The sequence below is a fragment of the Strix aluco genome, chromosome 1 (genome assembly GCF_031877795.1).
Source record: "Strix aluco isolate bStrAlu1 chromosome 1, bStrAlu1.hap1, whole genome shotgun sequence".
Classification (NCBI taxonomy): Eukaryota; Metazoa; Chordata; class Aves; order Strigiformes; family Strigidae; genus Strix; species Strix aluco.
This window is the reverse complement of record NC_133931.1, coordinates 79,393,001-79,408,400: the sequence shown is the minus strand read 5'-3', so window position 1 is coordinate 79,408,400 and position 15,400 is coordinate 79,393,001. Positions and strand designations below refer to the sequence as shown.

Sequence of the window (15,400 nt, the reverse complement as noted above, 5' to 3'; positions counted from 1 at the left end):
TATTCTCCTAGTCTCCAGCAGTCTGAGACAGGTGTTGAATCTTTGTATTTAATTGTGCTTTTCCTCTGCAGCGTCTCCATCCAGTTATTTTATGAAACCACATAAACATTTATTACCCACACTCTCCTGAGGCAAGGTGTCCATGGCTGAAGGCATCCTGCATGAAGAAGCCATGTGTTTGTTTTGGACCTGCCTCTAGTTCTTGTGTTTTGTCTTTTGAAGAGACAGTGAGCGGTAATCTATTTTCATCTTATATATCCCCCTCAAGATTTTATTATACTTATTTATTATAGCTATTACAGCTTTTCTCCTCTGTCATTTTTTCTTTAGGGAAGAAGGCAGTTTTGCAGGCAGCAGGGACTCTATGTCACTGGATGTCTTGCAGAGAAAATAGGTCAGAACTTTTTTCCAGGAATGACCTTGGCTGAAGCAGCCCTGGGGTGGGTGCTGGGAAGCACAAACTGGCCTTGAGAGCAGTCTCCTGGCACCGTGATGCTGCGATGCCCCTGACCAGTGCCAGAGCCCAGCTGACCTGTGTGTACCAAATGTGCACCCATGAGAGCTCCCAGTCCCCCGGTCACCCAGACCTGTCAGAAAGCAGGGACATACTGCTGACATCCCATGGGGGACAATTCTTTCCCTCCCAAATTTGTGGACAGTCCCAGGAGAGGCCCGTGCAGTGACTTGATGTTAGATGAGACCCTGACATCAATGGTCAATGTCCCAGCAGCAGTGGTCCCTAGAGGCTGGTTGGTGGAAGATGCTTTGCAGGGCACTGGCCTGCTGCCCTGTGAAGACAAAGCTGTAGAAATGAGGTGAGGTAGCACAGGAGGGATCAGCCTTCCTCAGGGAGTGGGAGCATCCTTTGCCTTCCAGAGGCAGACATGAAGCTGCTGAAAAGTTGAGAGGTAGGCAGGAGACATCGTTTTGCCTTGCCCCAAGGGTACTGATAGGTCTTGATGGCCCTGACCAACCTCACCTGGGCCTCTATCTTCAACCTTTGCCCATGGGAGCAGGAGCCCCATTTCAGCTCAGCCCTGGGCTTTTATTCCCTGCCTGAGCTGTATTATGGTCTGTCTCCACCTCTTTCACGTCTCTTTCTGCCCATAGATGCTGTTTGTCTGGACCCTGGCACATGGACTGACTTCCTGCCTTGACCTCAGACCTGCCTGGCAATCACTGAACTGTGTCTGGCACTGGCTACCGCTGCTGGGACTGACCCTGACATACAATCAGCTGGACCTTGGACCTGCTTCATCACAAGCTCACCTGATGATCTCAACTCCCAGCTGAACCTGAGTCTATCCCTGGGCCTGTTCTGCTCTCACCTTGTGGGAAACTGTGGGACAAGCCTTGACTGGAGAGTCCTTGCCCTGTCAACCTTGTTATCTCTCTTGTCTCCTGGCTCCCTGTCATTTAAGGAAGCTGGTCCCTCTCTCTGCCCTGACAGAAGGAAGCTTTCCCGGCAAAACATGTTGTCTCTGCCCCATCACCCAAGTCCCACTTTTCTCCTGCAAAGCCCCACCACAGCCCTTCCCTCCCTAGGCTCTGTCTCCACATTGTTCAGAGCCCCAGCCAGCTCAGCCTCCTGCAATAGCACTGTCTCTCCAGGCCAGAGTGGGTGCTGCAAGCTGAGCTGCCCAACAGACAGTCCCTAGCTGTAGCTGTGGTGGCAAATAAGTTACTAAGTCTCAGGGAGAAGGCTCATGTGCATTCTGGATACTGGATATTGTATATTGCTTTAAGCCCTGGAGGACAGACTGGGAGAGATCGCAATGGAAAAGGATAAAAATACAGCTATTGTGGGTCCCTATCCCTGTGCTTGGGGGGAAGAGCACTGCCCCAGCATTGCTCTGAGGCACTGGGACCAGTGTTCATGGATCCCAGTGGATTAGCACTGCCTCTTGCAACCACTCTGCATCCAGTGCACCCAACGGCAGTGTGCAGGGAGTAGGCTGGAGTAGGACTGGGCAGGGTGTTTTGAAGCAGATATGGTGGCCAGTGGGTAACCAGAGGTTTTGGGTGTGAGGGGCTTTGCTGAAGCTGGGGAGCATGGTTGGGAAGCACCTCTGGGGAGCAGGGCAAGCAGGCTCAGCATGAGCGTGTTGTGTTAGCTGGCAGGCAAGGTGGGACATTGTACGGCACTGTCAGGAAAGCAGCCAGCAGATTCCTCAGCGATGGGGTAGCTCTGAATGACCTCAGAGCACAAATGGTCTGCACAGCTGGTGGAGTCCTCTGAGCACCCTGCCTGTGCCGAGAAGAGCTTAGGGCCCCACCTATCTGTCCAGGAGGCAGCCCCTACCCTCTAGCACCCTGCAGATTGGCTGGCTTGCTTGCCTGCTGCTGAGGCTGGAGGGGAGGAAACTCACAGAATTATTAATAGAATAAGTAGGAAGGCAATGGGGAAAGTCAAAGAGCTATTCCCACCCCAGCATCAGGCACAAATCTGGTTCTGAAAAGAACTGAGCAAAATTGAGTGCTGGAAATGAAGGGATTGTAACTGCTCTGAAAAGCAGTGATGTTCTGGGTAAATGCTTATGGTAAGTTTGAATATATACAGACAAACTGAGTATTGCCATACACTACTATATTAAAAGAGCAGTGCCATTTTAGGTCTTGGTAAAGGAGCTTGATGTACGTATTTCAGCAGCTTTCTCTCACAGATACCCCTGCTGATAAGCCTCCATACCACCAAAAAGTGTTCTCTTGGGTTCAAATGACATCAAATCTTCCATCACCCTAGATGCTGTTGGTGCCTCTGAAAGGAGTCATTGCAGTGGACAACTTTAGGCAATCTGAACAGAAATGCCATTAATACCCACTTGTAATTCCATCCTTCTTCCACTTTTCCCCTTCCATTAACCTCCAATGGTTGCCTACAGATTTTGCCTGAAGGATGTGTAGAGATCCACAACAGACCTTGACTTATTGAAAGATTCTTTGTGGGTCTGCTCATGACACTGGAGGCAAATTGTTCTGCATGGCTGGAGACAGTGTATCCTCAAGTCCACAGCCGGGGACCAACTTTCTGAAAGACAAAGGTGATTTTGGTTATGTCATCTTTCCAGATCCATCTTGAACAATATCTTGGTTGCCAGCAGGACAAAATGTGTGGAGCATGGGTGAGATAGGTGTAGGTGTTAAATTACAGAGGTCCTGAAACATAGGAATGGAAAAGATAGGGAATCTGTCTCTTAAAAAATTAGCTGGAAAATCAGGAAGACTACTGTATTTTATTACTAGATATTGAAGCAGGTTTGAGTTAGTGACTGGAGTGGAGGAGAGAGGTACTGGGGAGTCAGGGAACATGGGCTCCTTTCCCAGAATTGCCTTGTAACTGTGACTTCAAGCAAGTCCCCAGGGACACTTCTCAATTCAACTTCTGACTTGTGTCTCAAGTCGAGGCAATGGTCTCACCCATTCTGTCCCCCAGAAGACTAGATTATACAGGGGCCTGTTCCTGGAGAGATGTAGTTACACTACGCCATTTATTCCACTGCTGAATTCTTGGATATTGGATAGGTTTCTCCTATAAGACTCGTACCGCCCCCAGCTGTAATGTTCCTGCCTGTAGGGACTTTGCACATTGAAGGCCTTTCACAATCACTGGAGCATCCTTCAAGTGTGAAGGAGCAGCCATGAATGGCACAAAACCTTTAGGTCATTAGCACCACAATCTCACTCCCCTCCTCTTATCCAGAAGCACAGGGACAGCTGGGGGCCTGACTGTGACACTCCTTTTGCCCTCTGATTCGCACCACCTCTGACTGGCAGCAGACTAGCTCTTCACAGGTCTGTGACAGCAGTCCAGTGCATGTCACCTTATTGCTCCTAGGCGGGGCAGAGCACTGAATGCCAAGCCCTTGGTGTAATTTCCGAGAGCAGGCAAGAAGGTTCAGTCCTGTGCTGGACACCCAGAGCACCTATGGTTATGGGGGCTGCTCTGCTCTCTTCTGTTAGACTGTCTTCCACCTCTGTCCTCTCTCAGCCTTCCTCACCATACTGTGCCCTCAGAAGGAGCACAGAGGCTGATCGGGGCGGTTTAAGCCTTACAGGTCCCTGCATGACCCCAGCTCTAAGGAACAGGGAGGCTAGTGCTGTGACCCTCCTGTGTCACAGCTACATGCATCACTGCTTCAGATACACAAATTGATCCATCTCCTTGAGAGAAAAAACAGTGCTTCAGAGCCAGGATCTAGGACCTGCACGGTGTCTATGTCCCCAGGAGCTGCTTTCCTCTCCACATTCAAGTGGAAGAAAGAGGGCTTTGGCACGGGAATATAGTCTGGATGGTGGTACTGCGAATAGGTGAAAAGCCTGCAAGTCGTTGTAGCTACCATTAATAATTTCAGCTTTGCCGTAATGCTCTGTAGTACTGGTGTGTGTAAGGAGTCTGACTCACCGGGCCCCATGAAGGGACTTTGATCTGGTCATGGTTTGTGCCTGATCTCTGATGCAGGCAATTGTGACTGACATGTCTTTGGCCCCTTTGGCAGTCAAGGGCAAAGCACTGGCAGCCCACGGTTGTTCTGAGCCCTGCCATAAGGGATGTACTCTTGCTTGGCACAGCCCCAGAGCAATGACCATGCACCAGCCCCGGGAGCGGCTTTGCTCCCTCAGCTGTAACAAGAACCCAAGCTGGAGGGAAGGGCTGAAAAGAGTGGATTTGCTGAAGGGTCCCTGGGGCTTATGATGGTATGGCTAGAGCAGAAACAACAACCCCACCCCGATCCCTGCAACACATCCCCTTCCATAGATGGGGCAGATGGATAGCCCCCTTCCTCCCCCCCTTTCCCCTCTGTTCTTCCCTCCCAGAGGTCACCTTCAGCAGGGAGGCAGTGTGCCCCCAGGACCAAAGACATGGGGAAGGGGCGGAGCGTCACGCTTAGCCCCGTAATGCCTGGCAGCCCCCTCCGGCTGCTCAGCACAGGCTGGACCCAGCCCAGAGGCGGCAGCGAGGGAAGCGAGGCAGCCCACGGCCGTCTGTCCACACTGCGCTGCTGGAGAAGTGAGAGGCTTAGTACGGACGGGGCAGGAGTGTGGGAAGTGAAGTTACAGCCGTGGCAGGATGAAGGAGAATGGACAGGTACGTAAAAGGGCACCCACCCCTCACAAACTAGTTTTGGAGACTCCGGCACAGCACGCTGGCACAACTGGAGTGCACTCATTTCCCACATCTGGTTGGTGGTGAGCTCGTTAGGTGGCTCTGCCTCAAAAGGTTGCTTTGTGTCCAGTTGTGTCCGGTGGGATGGTGCCGCGGTATCGGCTGGTTGGTTGTGAGGAGGGTGTGAAGTGGCTCGGTCCCAGTGAGATTGCTGCTGAATTCTGTCCAAGGAGGCTGCGGTGCAGAGACTGTGGTATACTGCTTGCTGGGGAGAGGCTTACGGGGCTCTTTCTGGGGAGGCTGCTGGGTCTTTCTGCTCGAGAAGAGCAATACGGAGTTGTGCTAAGGGGACAGTCATGCTGTTTGCCGCAGCGAGATTAAGAACTAGCCTGCCGACCAGTTTTAGAAAGAAGCTCATAAATCTATAAGCCATAAGGCCAGAATCAACCACTGAGATAATCCGTTCTGATCTCTTGCCTGTATTAAATGTGGTTTTCACTAGAGTGGACCTCCTAGGGGAAAAAAAAGAAGTGCCATTCTTCAGTTAAAAGTCCCAGAGATGGAGGGATATTCTTCCGTACTGTTTGATGAGATTTTTAGGGGCAAATATCCTTCTTCACAAAATCTGCGTGACAACTGAGGTCTGAAACTCCCTCATTTCCGCTTCAGCTATTGGGCTTTATTATAATGCTTTTACTTAATTGGGAGGGCCCTCTTTAGTGAATTTCTAGTACCCACAAACGTACATACAGATGATAGAGTCACTTCTTCGCTGTTTGATAAGCTAAAAAGACTGCTCCCCTGGAAAGTTCCCCCTGTAATTGTCAGCTCTGTTGTCATTCTCATGGTTCTCCTCTGGTCCTTTTTCTGTCAAACTGTGGACGCCAGTGTTAGCTTGCTGAACCGCTACAGCTGAAAAGATAGAAAATATCCAATAGCTAATTATGTTGACCCATCAGCTGGCCTCCAAAAGAGTTCAGGAAATTTACGTTAAAGAAACGAGGCTTTCGCATCAGTAGATTTTTAACATTCAAAGAAATCCCATCAAAAAGTGGATAAATAGTAATGCAAAGCAGAGCAAATGGAAGGAATGCATTTCTAATAAAAACACAAAATCCAGGGGTGCACAATATTCTCAATTCTAGTGCAGAATTCATTAGCAGGTGGCCAACTCTTCAGAAATACAGCTTTCCTAACTCAGCTGATTTTCAGAGATTAAGTTTCAGACTCTCTCAGGACATCTGTGTGTAGGAACCTCTGCAGAAACTAGAGTTCACTGTAAGAGGCACATCATCTCAGAACAGATCTCTCCCTTTGTTATGATCTATCTTAGCCTATGTAAAGCTGAATGGCTATATCTATATTTTTGTTTACAGTGAAGCTTATTTTCTTAATGTAGCATCTAGAAAAGGCTAGTTTGTCTCTCACTGCTGCTGTTTCCTGTGTCTTTTTAGGCATTCTCTTCAGCAGAGTGAATGCAAAAAGTGAAATCTGCAACATCAATAACCCTTGCACGGTTACTCTCTTAGACTTGTATTTGTATCATTAAAATGTGTATCTGTATCACTGTAGATTATTTCTAGTACAATTCTGTATCATCCTACACATTAAGGTCTGCAAAGGAAGTGAGGCTATACCAGATCTATATATTTCTGGGTTTACACAGTGCACATTTTATCTACAAAGCAGTGTGAAGAACTTAGATTTATCTGATTAATGTGACATTTCTTTTTTTTTTTTTTTTTCTGTCACTCAATGCCAGACGAAACTCCTGACTTCTCTGGTCATTTGAAACACTTTTGTATGTGTGTATGTGTGTGCACTAGTTTTATCAAGCAATCCATTATCTACCCAAACCCAATTTGTGTCATTTGCAAACATTTTCTGGATTATTTCAGTGCTTTCTTCTAGATCATTGACAAACATAAAAGTATTGTAACAGAGTCAGGATTTAACAAAATTAATTGGGTAGGGTGAGGACACCAATAAACCACAATAATTCCCACTATACTGGGCTTATTTTTCAATCCATTAAAAATATGTGGCTTATTGATTTGACCAGTTTTAGGATGAATTTGTATGGATAGCTTTCAGGGAATGGTCAGTGAATGGGATGTTTCTGGAAGGTACTGAAGGAATCAATATTGGGCTGAGAACTGCTCCAAACTCCCACTAACGGTCTAGAGGTTGATGGGAAAACCCCGCAGGGAGGGTCCTTACACAGCCCGTAGACAGAAATGAATGCGGTAGTTTGATCACAATAGAGACATGAAGTGATCAGAATTACTTAATATATGAAGTCTATTCAAGCAAAATGTGCTTTATTAAAGGTGGTGGACAAGTATTCCAGTAGAAACAAGGCAGGCAACACCCAGAAAGAGACGTGAAGAGGAAGTGGAGTTTTTCCCCCAAAAACCTAGTAATTTGGAAAAGCTTTGGAGTCATAATAGATGTATAAGGTAGTGCAGCCTCTCAGTGTGGCGTTCCTGCAAAAAGAGATCTTGGGGCCATAGCATGAGGGAGAGGGTAATTCTAGCTGAAGGTGCCACAAGAGGCATTCCCTCAGGACAGTCAGTGTTTTAACACGGGGGACAGAAAAAATGGTGAGGCTTCAGAAAAGAGCCATAAAACGGATCTGAGAGCTGGACAAATGGCCTTGGTTTGAGAATTGAACAATTGTTTGAAGGCATTTAACCAATAAGAGGACTGAGAGGTGTCTTGATCAGAGTGCATGGAGATGTTTATTCAAAATTCAAAATGTGACTGCAATTTCTGGAAGCATCCTATCTGTTTTTAAACTAACTGATATGGGCACTACAGAAGCACAGTGTGCCAGATGGTTTGTGAAACCTAAATAAAGTGTTGGCTAAATGCATAGCCTGAGTTTCATGCTGTATTCTGCTAGTTTTACTCAATCTAAGTAGTTTAAAATATGTTCTCATAGGCTGTGGTCATACCTCTGACCACAATGGATATAAACCCTGCAAGAGTCAGGAGGAACAAAATACGCGTTTAAAAAACTCTTTTGTCTAGCTGAGAAAATTTAGCAGCAGGTTAGGTAAATTTGGATTGGGATATTGTATAAATATGTAACAGCAAGAATGTTAACACTGGCTTTTATAGTTGGCCAAAGTTTGTCTTTGGATAAAGTCCGCATGATTTTTTGTAAGAGATGTCCCAAGTGTTGTTGGTTATTTGGTTTGGGTTAAAGCTCTATGGAAGATCAGACAAGAAAATGGACCCTACATGCCATACAAGACCATTTTTAGTGGAGCATCTCTGATATGAGGAGAGGGTGAGACAACTGAAACGCTTCATCTTGGAAAAGAGAAGGCTCAGAGAGGATCTTACCAGTGTATGTAAATACCTCATGAGAGGGAATAATGAAAAGGGAGCCAGACTCTTCTCAGTAGTGCTCATTGACGGGGCAAGAGGCAATGTGCACAAATCAGAACACAAGGAACTCCATCTAAACATAAGAAAACACCTTTTTATTTTTTTTTTTAATTTGTTTTTACTGTGAGGGTGGTCAAACAGCATGATAAGGTGCCCAGAGAGGTTGTGGAATCTCCATCTGTGGAGATATTAAAAACCTGACTGGACATCTTCCTTGATAACCTGCTTCAGCTGCTGCTGCTTGAGCATAGGAATTGGATTAGATGATCTTAATAGGTCCCTTCCAGCCTAAACACCTCTGTGATTCTGTCGTCATAGAACTGTCTCTGTTATACAGAGATTGCACTGTCTTTGGCTCTTGACGTGTATGAAGTGCTTTTCTGGACCAAATATATTAATTGTTTTGGTTGGAGAACCAGAATAACATTAGCTAGACTAAGACACTGTACCTCTGTAGGCTAGCTCCTTCTCAGCTCCTCAGGAAGTTGGGAAGCATGTCCTGATGGTGGAAAGGATGTGATATTCTTGCTGCTGTAATTAGAGACTCTGTTGACGAATTAGGGTTTCTCACACATCAGCAGCCTGGAAACAGGACCTCTAGCAGGGATGAAGTACAGGAAGGGTAGTGGAGGAAAGAACAGTTTTGAAAAGGACCCTGCCTGCTGCCTTCGGTACAGCACAACCACATGATGAGTGCATCCTGGCCAGGGCCCTGGTGGCCTTCTCCCCAGTGCTTGTCACTCTCCAAAGGGCAAATGACACTCTAGAAGGTAACAGGTAGGTGCAGAGCACCCAGGCACACTCTACTCAGTAGTGACTCAGATTTGGCCCTCCCATAGCTTCCTAGCTAATGGAAGTGGTATCTCAGAGAAAGACTTGATAACTTTGGCTATTTTCTGAAGTATGGACTGTGTCCTGTACTCAGTTTCCTCAAGGACAGCAAGGGCCAAAGCCTGCAGACTGTTCTGGAGTGGCTGCAGCTGGGGCTTCCTTCATATGGAGCCCTGATGAGACCCACAGGGTTGTCACTGTCCCTCAGGACACTCTACCCATATCCTCTGGATGATCTATTTTTCCAAGCCAGCTATTTCACTTTGATGTTGTACTCTGTACCCAGACAATCTGGTGGAGCCATGCATGGAAGCAAGGATCCTTGCCCCATGTATTGCAGTTCACTTGAAAGGTGAAGTGGAAGGACACAAGGTTTTTTTTGATTTTTTTTAATTGCAAAAGATTATAGACTGAAATGAGCTAAGAATATACAGAGCAGCAGATCCTCCCATTCACAAAAACAAATTTTCACACAGTAAATAGGAGAGAGGTAATGAATCATATAAAAAAAAAGAATAGATGAATCATATAATAAATAATTCAATACAAATAAAAACAGATTAATGAATAGATATTTGAAAATTATATCATTATCGAATAATACATTAAGTGGATGCAGCGAGAAGATTCTAACCTTTGGGTTAGATAGCAATAACAGGTGGCCAGCCTACAAGGGAAGAAATTTTTTCTAACTCAAGTTTGAGAAATTAAGTTATCCGATAAGATCGTGAACCATTTGCTGACAAGAACTTGTATATGACCATGAATTTAATACAAGAGAAACACTGTCTTACAGAAGAGATCCTTTGATTTTTTTTTCCCAAATATAAATCTGATGTGTTCTGCACAAGACAAGCAGACATCTCTCTGTTGTTCCACTCCCTTTTTAGTGTGGTTTTAGCCTATCTAATATCAAGCGGAAGTTTATACCTTTCAAGGGTCTGTTACAGTTCAAGTTTTTTCTCTATATTCCTAGCTAGGACTCTTTAAAAGGCTTTTTCAGCTATTCATTTCAACACCTAAATGTGGCAACACCAGTTTGGAAATGTTGGTGGGAGAGTGGGTTGGTTTGTGGGTTCTGCAATGCCCTTGCTGTGTGGAATTTCACAAGCTGTGCCGGCTGGGCGGCAAACAGGAGGACATCAAAGCAAAATCTCTAAAATACTTTCCAGACTGTCTTTCCCTGTGAGTTTCTCCCCAGCCTTCTATCCATCCCCTCCCACGCACACACTTTGTTGAACTCCCTACGGACTGTACTAACTGATTGCCGTTGGCTCTCACACCAAGCCAAAGCCTTTGCAGAAAAGTACGGCCAGTTACTTGCTACTTCTGAATTGGATAAGATTTAGCAATGCAGACTAGGAGACAAGGGAAAGAGAAGGGGAACTCTCCCACAAGTAGTCCCAGTCTCCCGTACAAATCCAGACTTTCTGTGGTTTTCCTAGGTTTAAATAATTCTGTTGCTAAACTACTGGATTCTTAAGAATGACCAGATTTAGCAACAGTGGGAGCTGTAATAAGCTCTGGTTGCAGATAGAGCAATGTGAAAACTAAGGGAAAAGGCTTCATTCTGCCTGTTCCCATTCATATTTCCAGGATGTCATCTTCTTTTTTTAGCAATGTGAGGTCCTATTCTCTACCCCAGAAGGTGTTATGTGAGTCAGAATGTTTCATGGGAAGAGATCCTGAGTTTGTAGGTGCAGAGCTGAGCCACTGGTTTTACACCAGAGCTCTGTCTCACTGCACAATGTTTAAGACACATCCAAGAGTGCTGCAAGCCTCAGGCTCTTGGGTTGCATCGTGGGCTGCATTAGGCAAAGTGTTACCAGCAGGTTGAGGGAGGTGATCCTTCTGCTCTACTCAGCACTAGTGAGGCCACATCTGGGAGTAGTGGGTCTAGTTCTGGGCTCCTCAGCAGAAGAGAGATGTGGGCCTACTGGAATGAATACAGCCCGTGAAGATAATGAAGATGTAGGAGCATCTCTCATATGAGGAGAGGCTAAGAGAGCTGGGACTTGTTTAGCCTGAAGAGGAGAAGGCTTGTGGGGATCATCTTATTGATGTGTAGAAAAACCTGTAAAGAAGACACAGCCAGAGTCTTCTTAGTGATATTGAGTGACAGGACAAAAGGCAGTGGGCCTGAAACACAGAATTTCTATTTAAGCATAAGAAAAAGTTTTTTTACCATAAAGGTAATCAAACACTGGAACAAGTTTCCCAGAGCAGTTGTGGAGTCTCCATCCTTGGAGATATTCAAAACTGGACTGGACACAGTCCTGAGCAATCTGCTCTAGTTAACTTTCCCCTGAGTGAGAGGTTGTACTAGGTGATCTCCAGAGGTACTTTCTGACCTCGACCATCCTGTGACTCTGGTTCTGTGACCTTGCTCCACAGCCAGGAGGGGCTCCCAGGCCTGGGGTGCCTGTGTTCAGAGCACAGGGAGGTAGTCAGGGGGAGAGTGCTGCCACAGATGCCTTAAAATGCTGCCTGGTAGCTGGCTGGGGGGACTGAAAAATCATTTCTCTGAAATGGGTCTGAGGCAGCTGGCTGTAGCTCAAAATGCCATTGATGTCCAAGCTTCCTTCCTGCCTAAGTTTCTTGGCTGCACAGATGAGTGACTTTGGGTCAGAAATGTCAGCAGGCATGTGAGGTACTGAGATCCTTTGGCTTGCTTGGAACACACTGCCTCTGACTAGTAATCTCTTTTTTGTCATGGGCTAGCTGTGCCTCTTCCTAAGGGGTTGCTACCTCAAGGACTTTCTTCAGTAAGCAGTAGAGGTGGATTTCTGAGCAGAGAGACACGGTCTTGCTGCAGTAGGCTAAGGAGAGCAAGAGGACCGGGTCACGCTTGGTAATCTGGGACTCTGTTAATGTTTTGCTTGTTGCCTAACACCTTGGAGACTAGAGTAAGAGGAGGCCTGGAAGACCAAGCTTTAGTACAGCTGACACAGAAAGGTGATCCAGGTCTTTGAAATGAGAGGCCCCAGGGACTACAATTAGAGAGAGTCGTGCACCTGCCTAGAGGCCAGAAAGGATTAGAGGGCTGAAGGAGGTTTCCTTCAATACAGGGACCTTTTATATGAAGGACTTTGCCCAGGGGCATACTGTATAAAAGCATGAGCTCAACTCTAGCACAGCTGTGAGAGTGCTCACACTCCAAGTGGCAGAAATATTCCCTGCCATAGCATGGTCTGTGTGGTGTGTCTGATCTGGTTTTCTCTATGCATGTTGTGATGTTCCTGACCCAGGCTGTGGTGTTTCTGCAGCACTCAGCAATGGCCGAGAGCTCAGCTGCGGCAGCGGCAGGAACAGCAGCACCAACCATGCTAGATGAGCTCCTGGAGATCACAGCTCAGAGTCTGGTGCGCACTGAGGTGGCTGAGCACTATGAGGTTATTCGGGAGCTGGGCAGGGGCAAGTATGGCCACGTGATGCTAGTGACCCACAGGCAGAGAGGTAAGGAACCGACTGCGCCCTATGAGCTACTGTGCCTTGTCTCCTTTCCACTCATCAGGGCACTGGGTGGGCTAGTGGCATCTTGGGACCAGGCACCAGGCACAGTGGGGCATCCCCAGGGAGACTGGCAGGACAGGGACCATCCCATTGCACCCAGACAGGGAACAGGTGATACCAGGGGGCAGCCCAGAACACCAGGCAAGGTTACAGTGATGAGGCAGGTCCAAGGTCAAGCCAGGAAGTCAATCCACAAGTCAGGATCAAGAGGTTTCATGGCTAGGCACCAGCATGGATGTGACGTAGCTGGAAACCAGCACTCCCCACCATACAGCTCAGGCAGGGAGTGAAGCCCTGAGTCTGAACTTAAATGGTTACCATGGACAGAATGGTGTGAATGGAGGTCTTAGGTGGGGCTGGCCAAGGCCATTAAGGCCTATGACTGCCCACAGAGCCCTGACACTACCTCTTCCCCAGTAGTCCCAGCTCAGACTGATGGGCCCACATAGCCTGAATTTCCCTTGCTCTGCCTAATGCTCCTGTGCATGCACTGACTGGCTTAAAACCCACACCAGTGGCAGTGCCTGCTCCCAGATCTGGTGTCCACAGGATATGTCCACACAAAGCTTTGGGCCAGAGACCTCCCTGTGGCTGTGAGTGTCTGGACCCATGGCTTCTCAGTGCCCTCTCTGTCTGGCCTTGGTGTGAGTGACCTTCAGGGGAGCCTAATCCACTCTTCCCATCCCCAGGGACTCCTATGGCTCTCAAGTTGCTACCCAAAGCCAGTACTAAGCTGCACACCTTCCTGTATGAATACTGCGTGGCGCTCTCCCTCGCCACCCACCCTGCCATCATCAGTATGTTTGGAATTGCCATCGAGTCCAGCCAGTACTATGGCTTCCTCTATGAACCAGCACTGCACAAAGACCTCATCTCTATTATCAAACCTCGGGTGAGTGCTGCTACAAGGCTATGGGGACTGACTAGCGTTTGGTCCCTGTGGAGGCTGGCTGGGTTGGAGGGAGGGAGATAAAGCCAATGGGCTGTGGGTCTCTCTGGGGTCTACAGCATTAAAGCAGCTTCAGGCTTGCAAGACCAGAAATGCAAATGTCTTCCCCAGTGCAGAGCACGCAGGTGAGAGCCCGACTGGCAGGGCTGCCAAGGTGCCCTGAGTGTGCTGTACCGCCTGTCTCTCTCCCAATGCAGGATGGGATCCCCGAACCAGCTGCCAAGCAGTGTGCCAAGCAGCTCGTGAGCGCACTGGAGTTCATCCACAGCCGTGGGCTCGTGTACCGTGATGTCAAGCCTGAGAATGTGCTGCTTTTCGATCCCGAGTGTCGGCGCATCAAGCTGACTGACTTCGGGCTTACGCGGCCCAAGGGTACCAAGCTCAAGCTGGTGGCCGGGGTAATCCCCTACACCGCCCCGGAGCTTAGCAACACTGCTGATGCCCAGGGGGTGCCCATTGACACCAGTTTGGATGCCTGGGCCTTTGGCGTGCTGCTTTTCTGCCTGCTGACTGGCTACTTCCCCTGGGAGCAGAGCCTGCCAGATGACCCTTTCTTTGAGGACTTCATGCTGTGGCAGGAGACAGGCCTGGAGGAGGACCTGCCCCGCCACTGGAAACGCCTGACGGCTGAGGCCGCCCTGATGCTGCGGAGCCTGCTGGCCCTAGATCCCGCCAAGCGTGGCCCTGTCAGTGGGGCGCTGCACTACGTTGATTGCCCTTGGCGGCTGGAGGACAGGCACAGCGAGGAGGCTCTGGTGAAGCCCTAGAGCCTGCTCCCTGTGGCGGGAGGGAAGGCGGGTGTCACCCTGCACGGGGCTTTGGAGTCTGGGGCACCATGGTGGCCTGGGTGTTGAGAGGCCATGGTGACCTGGAGAGCAGCTTCTTTGCAGCGATGACCCTGCTGCCATGGAGCCAGGCTCCTTTCTCAGCTGATGGTCCTCACCCCATGGCTCAGTGTTGCCCCATGCCACCTCCCTGTGCTTCCTTGGGGCTTGAAAATATCTCCTTTCTCTTGGAAACAACTGTCTACATGTGAAACACCCACTCGCTTCCTGGCCACAGAGACTCCAGAGTGTTTTCTAGGGGCTGCAGCACCTGCCTTGTCTCGAAATAGAGCAAAATATGTACTTTTGTGTGTCTGTATGTGGCTCTTTTTCTCTCATAATAAAATGCCTGTTGGGGACAGCTTGCTGTGGGAGACCAGGGGCATGACAGAGCCTGTGGCCATCTCAGGACAACCTGCGCAAGTCAGGGGCCACCCCTGGATGCTGCCTGGGCCTCCAGCAGGACTCTTGAAGAGTGGCTTCAGGCTGGTGGGGTGGAGGTGCTGGGGAGCATCCAGCATGTGGCTGCTGGGGGCTGATGATGGCGTTGAGAAGGTGGTGGGAGCCCTGGAAGTGGGGTGCTGGAGAAAGCCACAGGGAATTGCATGTTGTAACCTGCCCACTGATGTGCATTTCTTCCCATTTCCTTGTGTTCAGGACCAGGTGACAGATGGGCTCTTCTGCACAGAGGGTTGTTAGCAGCAGGAGTCTGTGTCAGTTTGCACAAGTGTCCCCCTTTACTTCCTGCCACTCAGGAGAATAGCCTTCTGCAAACACTAACAG

At 48.4% G+C, this 15,400-nt stretch overlaps 1 protein-coding gene across 1 annotated transcript; it reads left to right on the top strand.

Moving 5' to 3' along the window:
* The first annotated feature begins 4,958 nt into the window (after window positions 1-4,958).
* LOC141933396 (serine/threonine-protein kinase SBK2-like) lies at window positions 4,959-14,923 on the top strand. The gene is made up of 4 exons (XM_074848022.1): window positions 4,959-5,086; window positions 12,598-12,787; window positions 13,534-13,736; window positions 13,991-14,923. Exons 1-4 carry the CDS (start codon window positions 5,069-5,071, stop codon window positions 14,558-14,560), a joined length of 981 nt encoding a protein of 326 aa, XP_074704123.1. The 5' UTR covers window positions 4,959-5,068; the 3' UTR covers window positions 14,561-14,923.
* The last annotated feature ends 477 nt before the right edge of the window (window positions 14,924-15,400 follow it).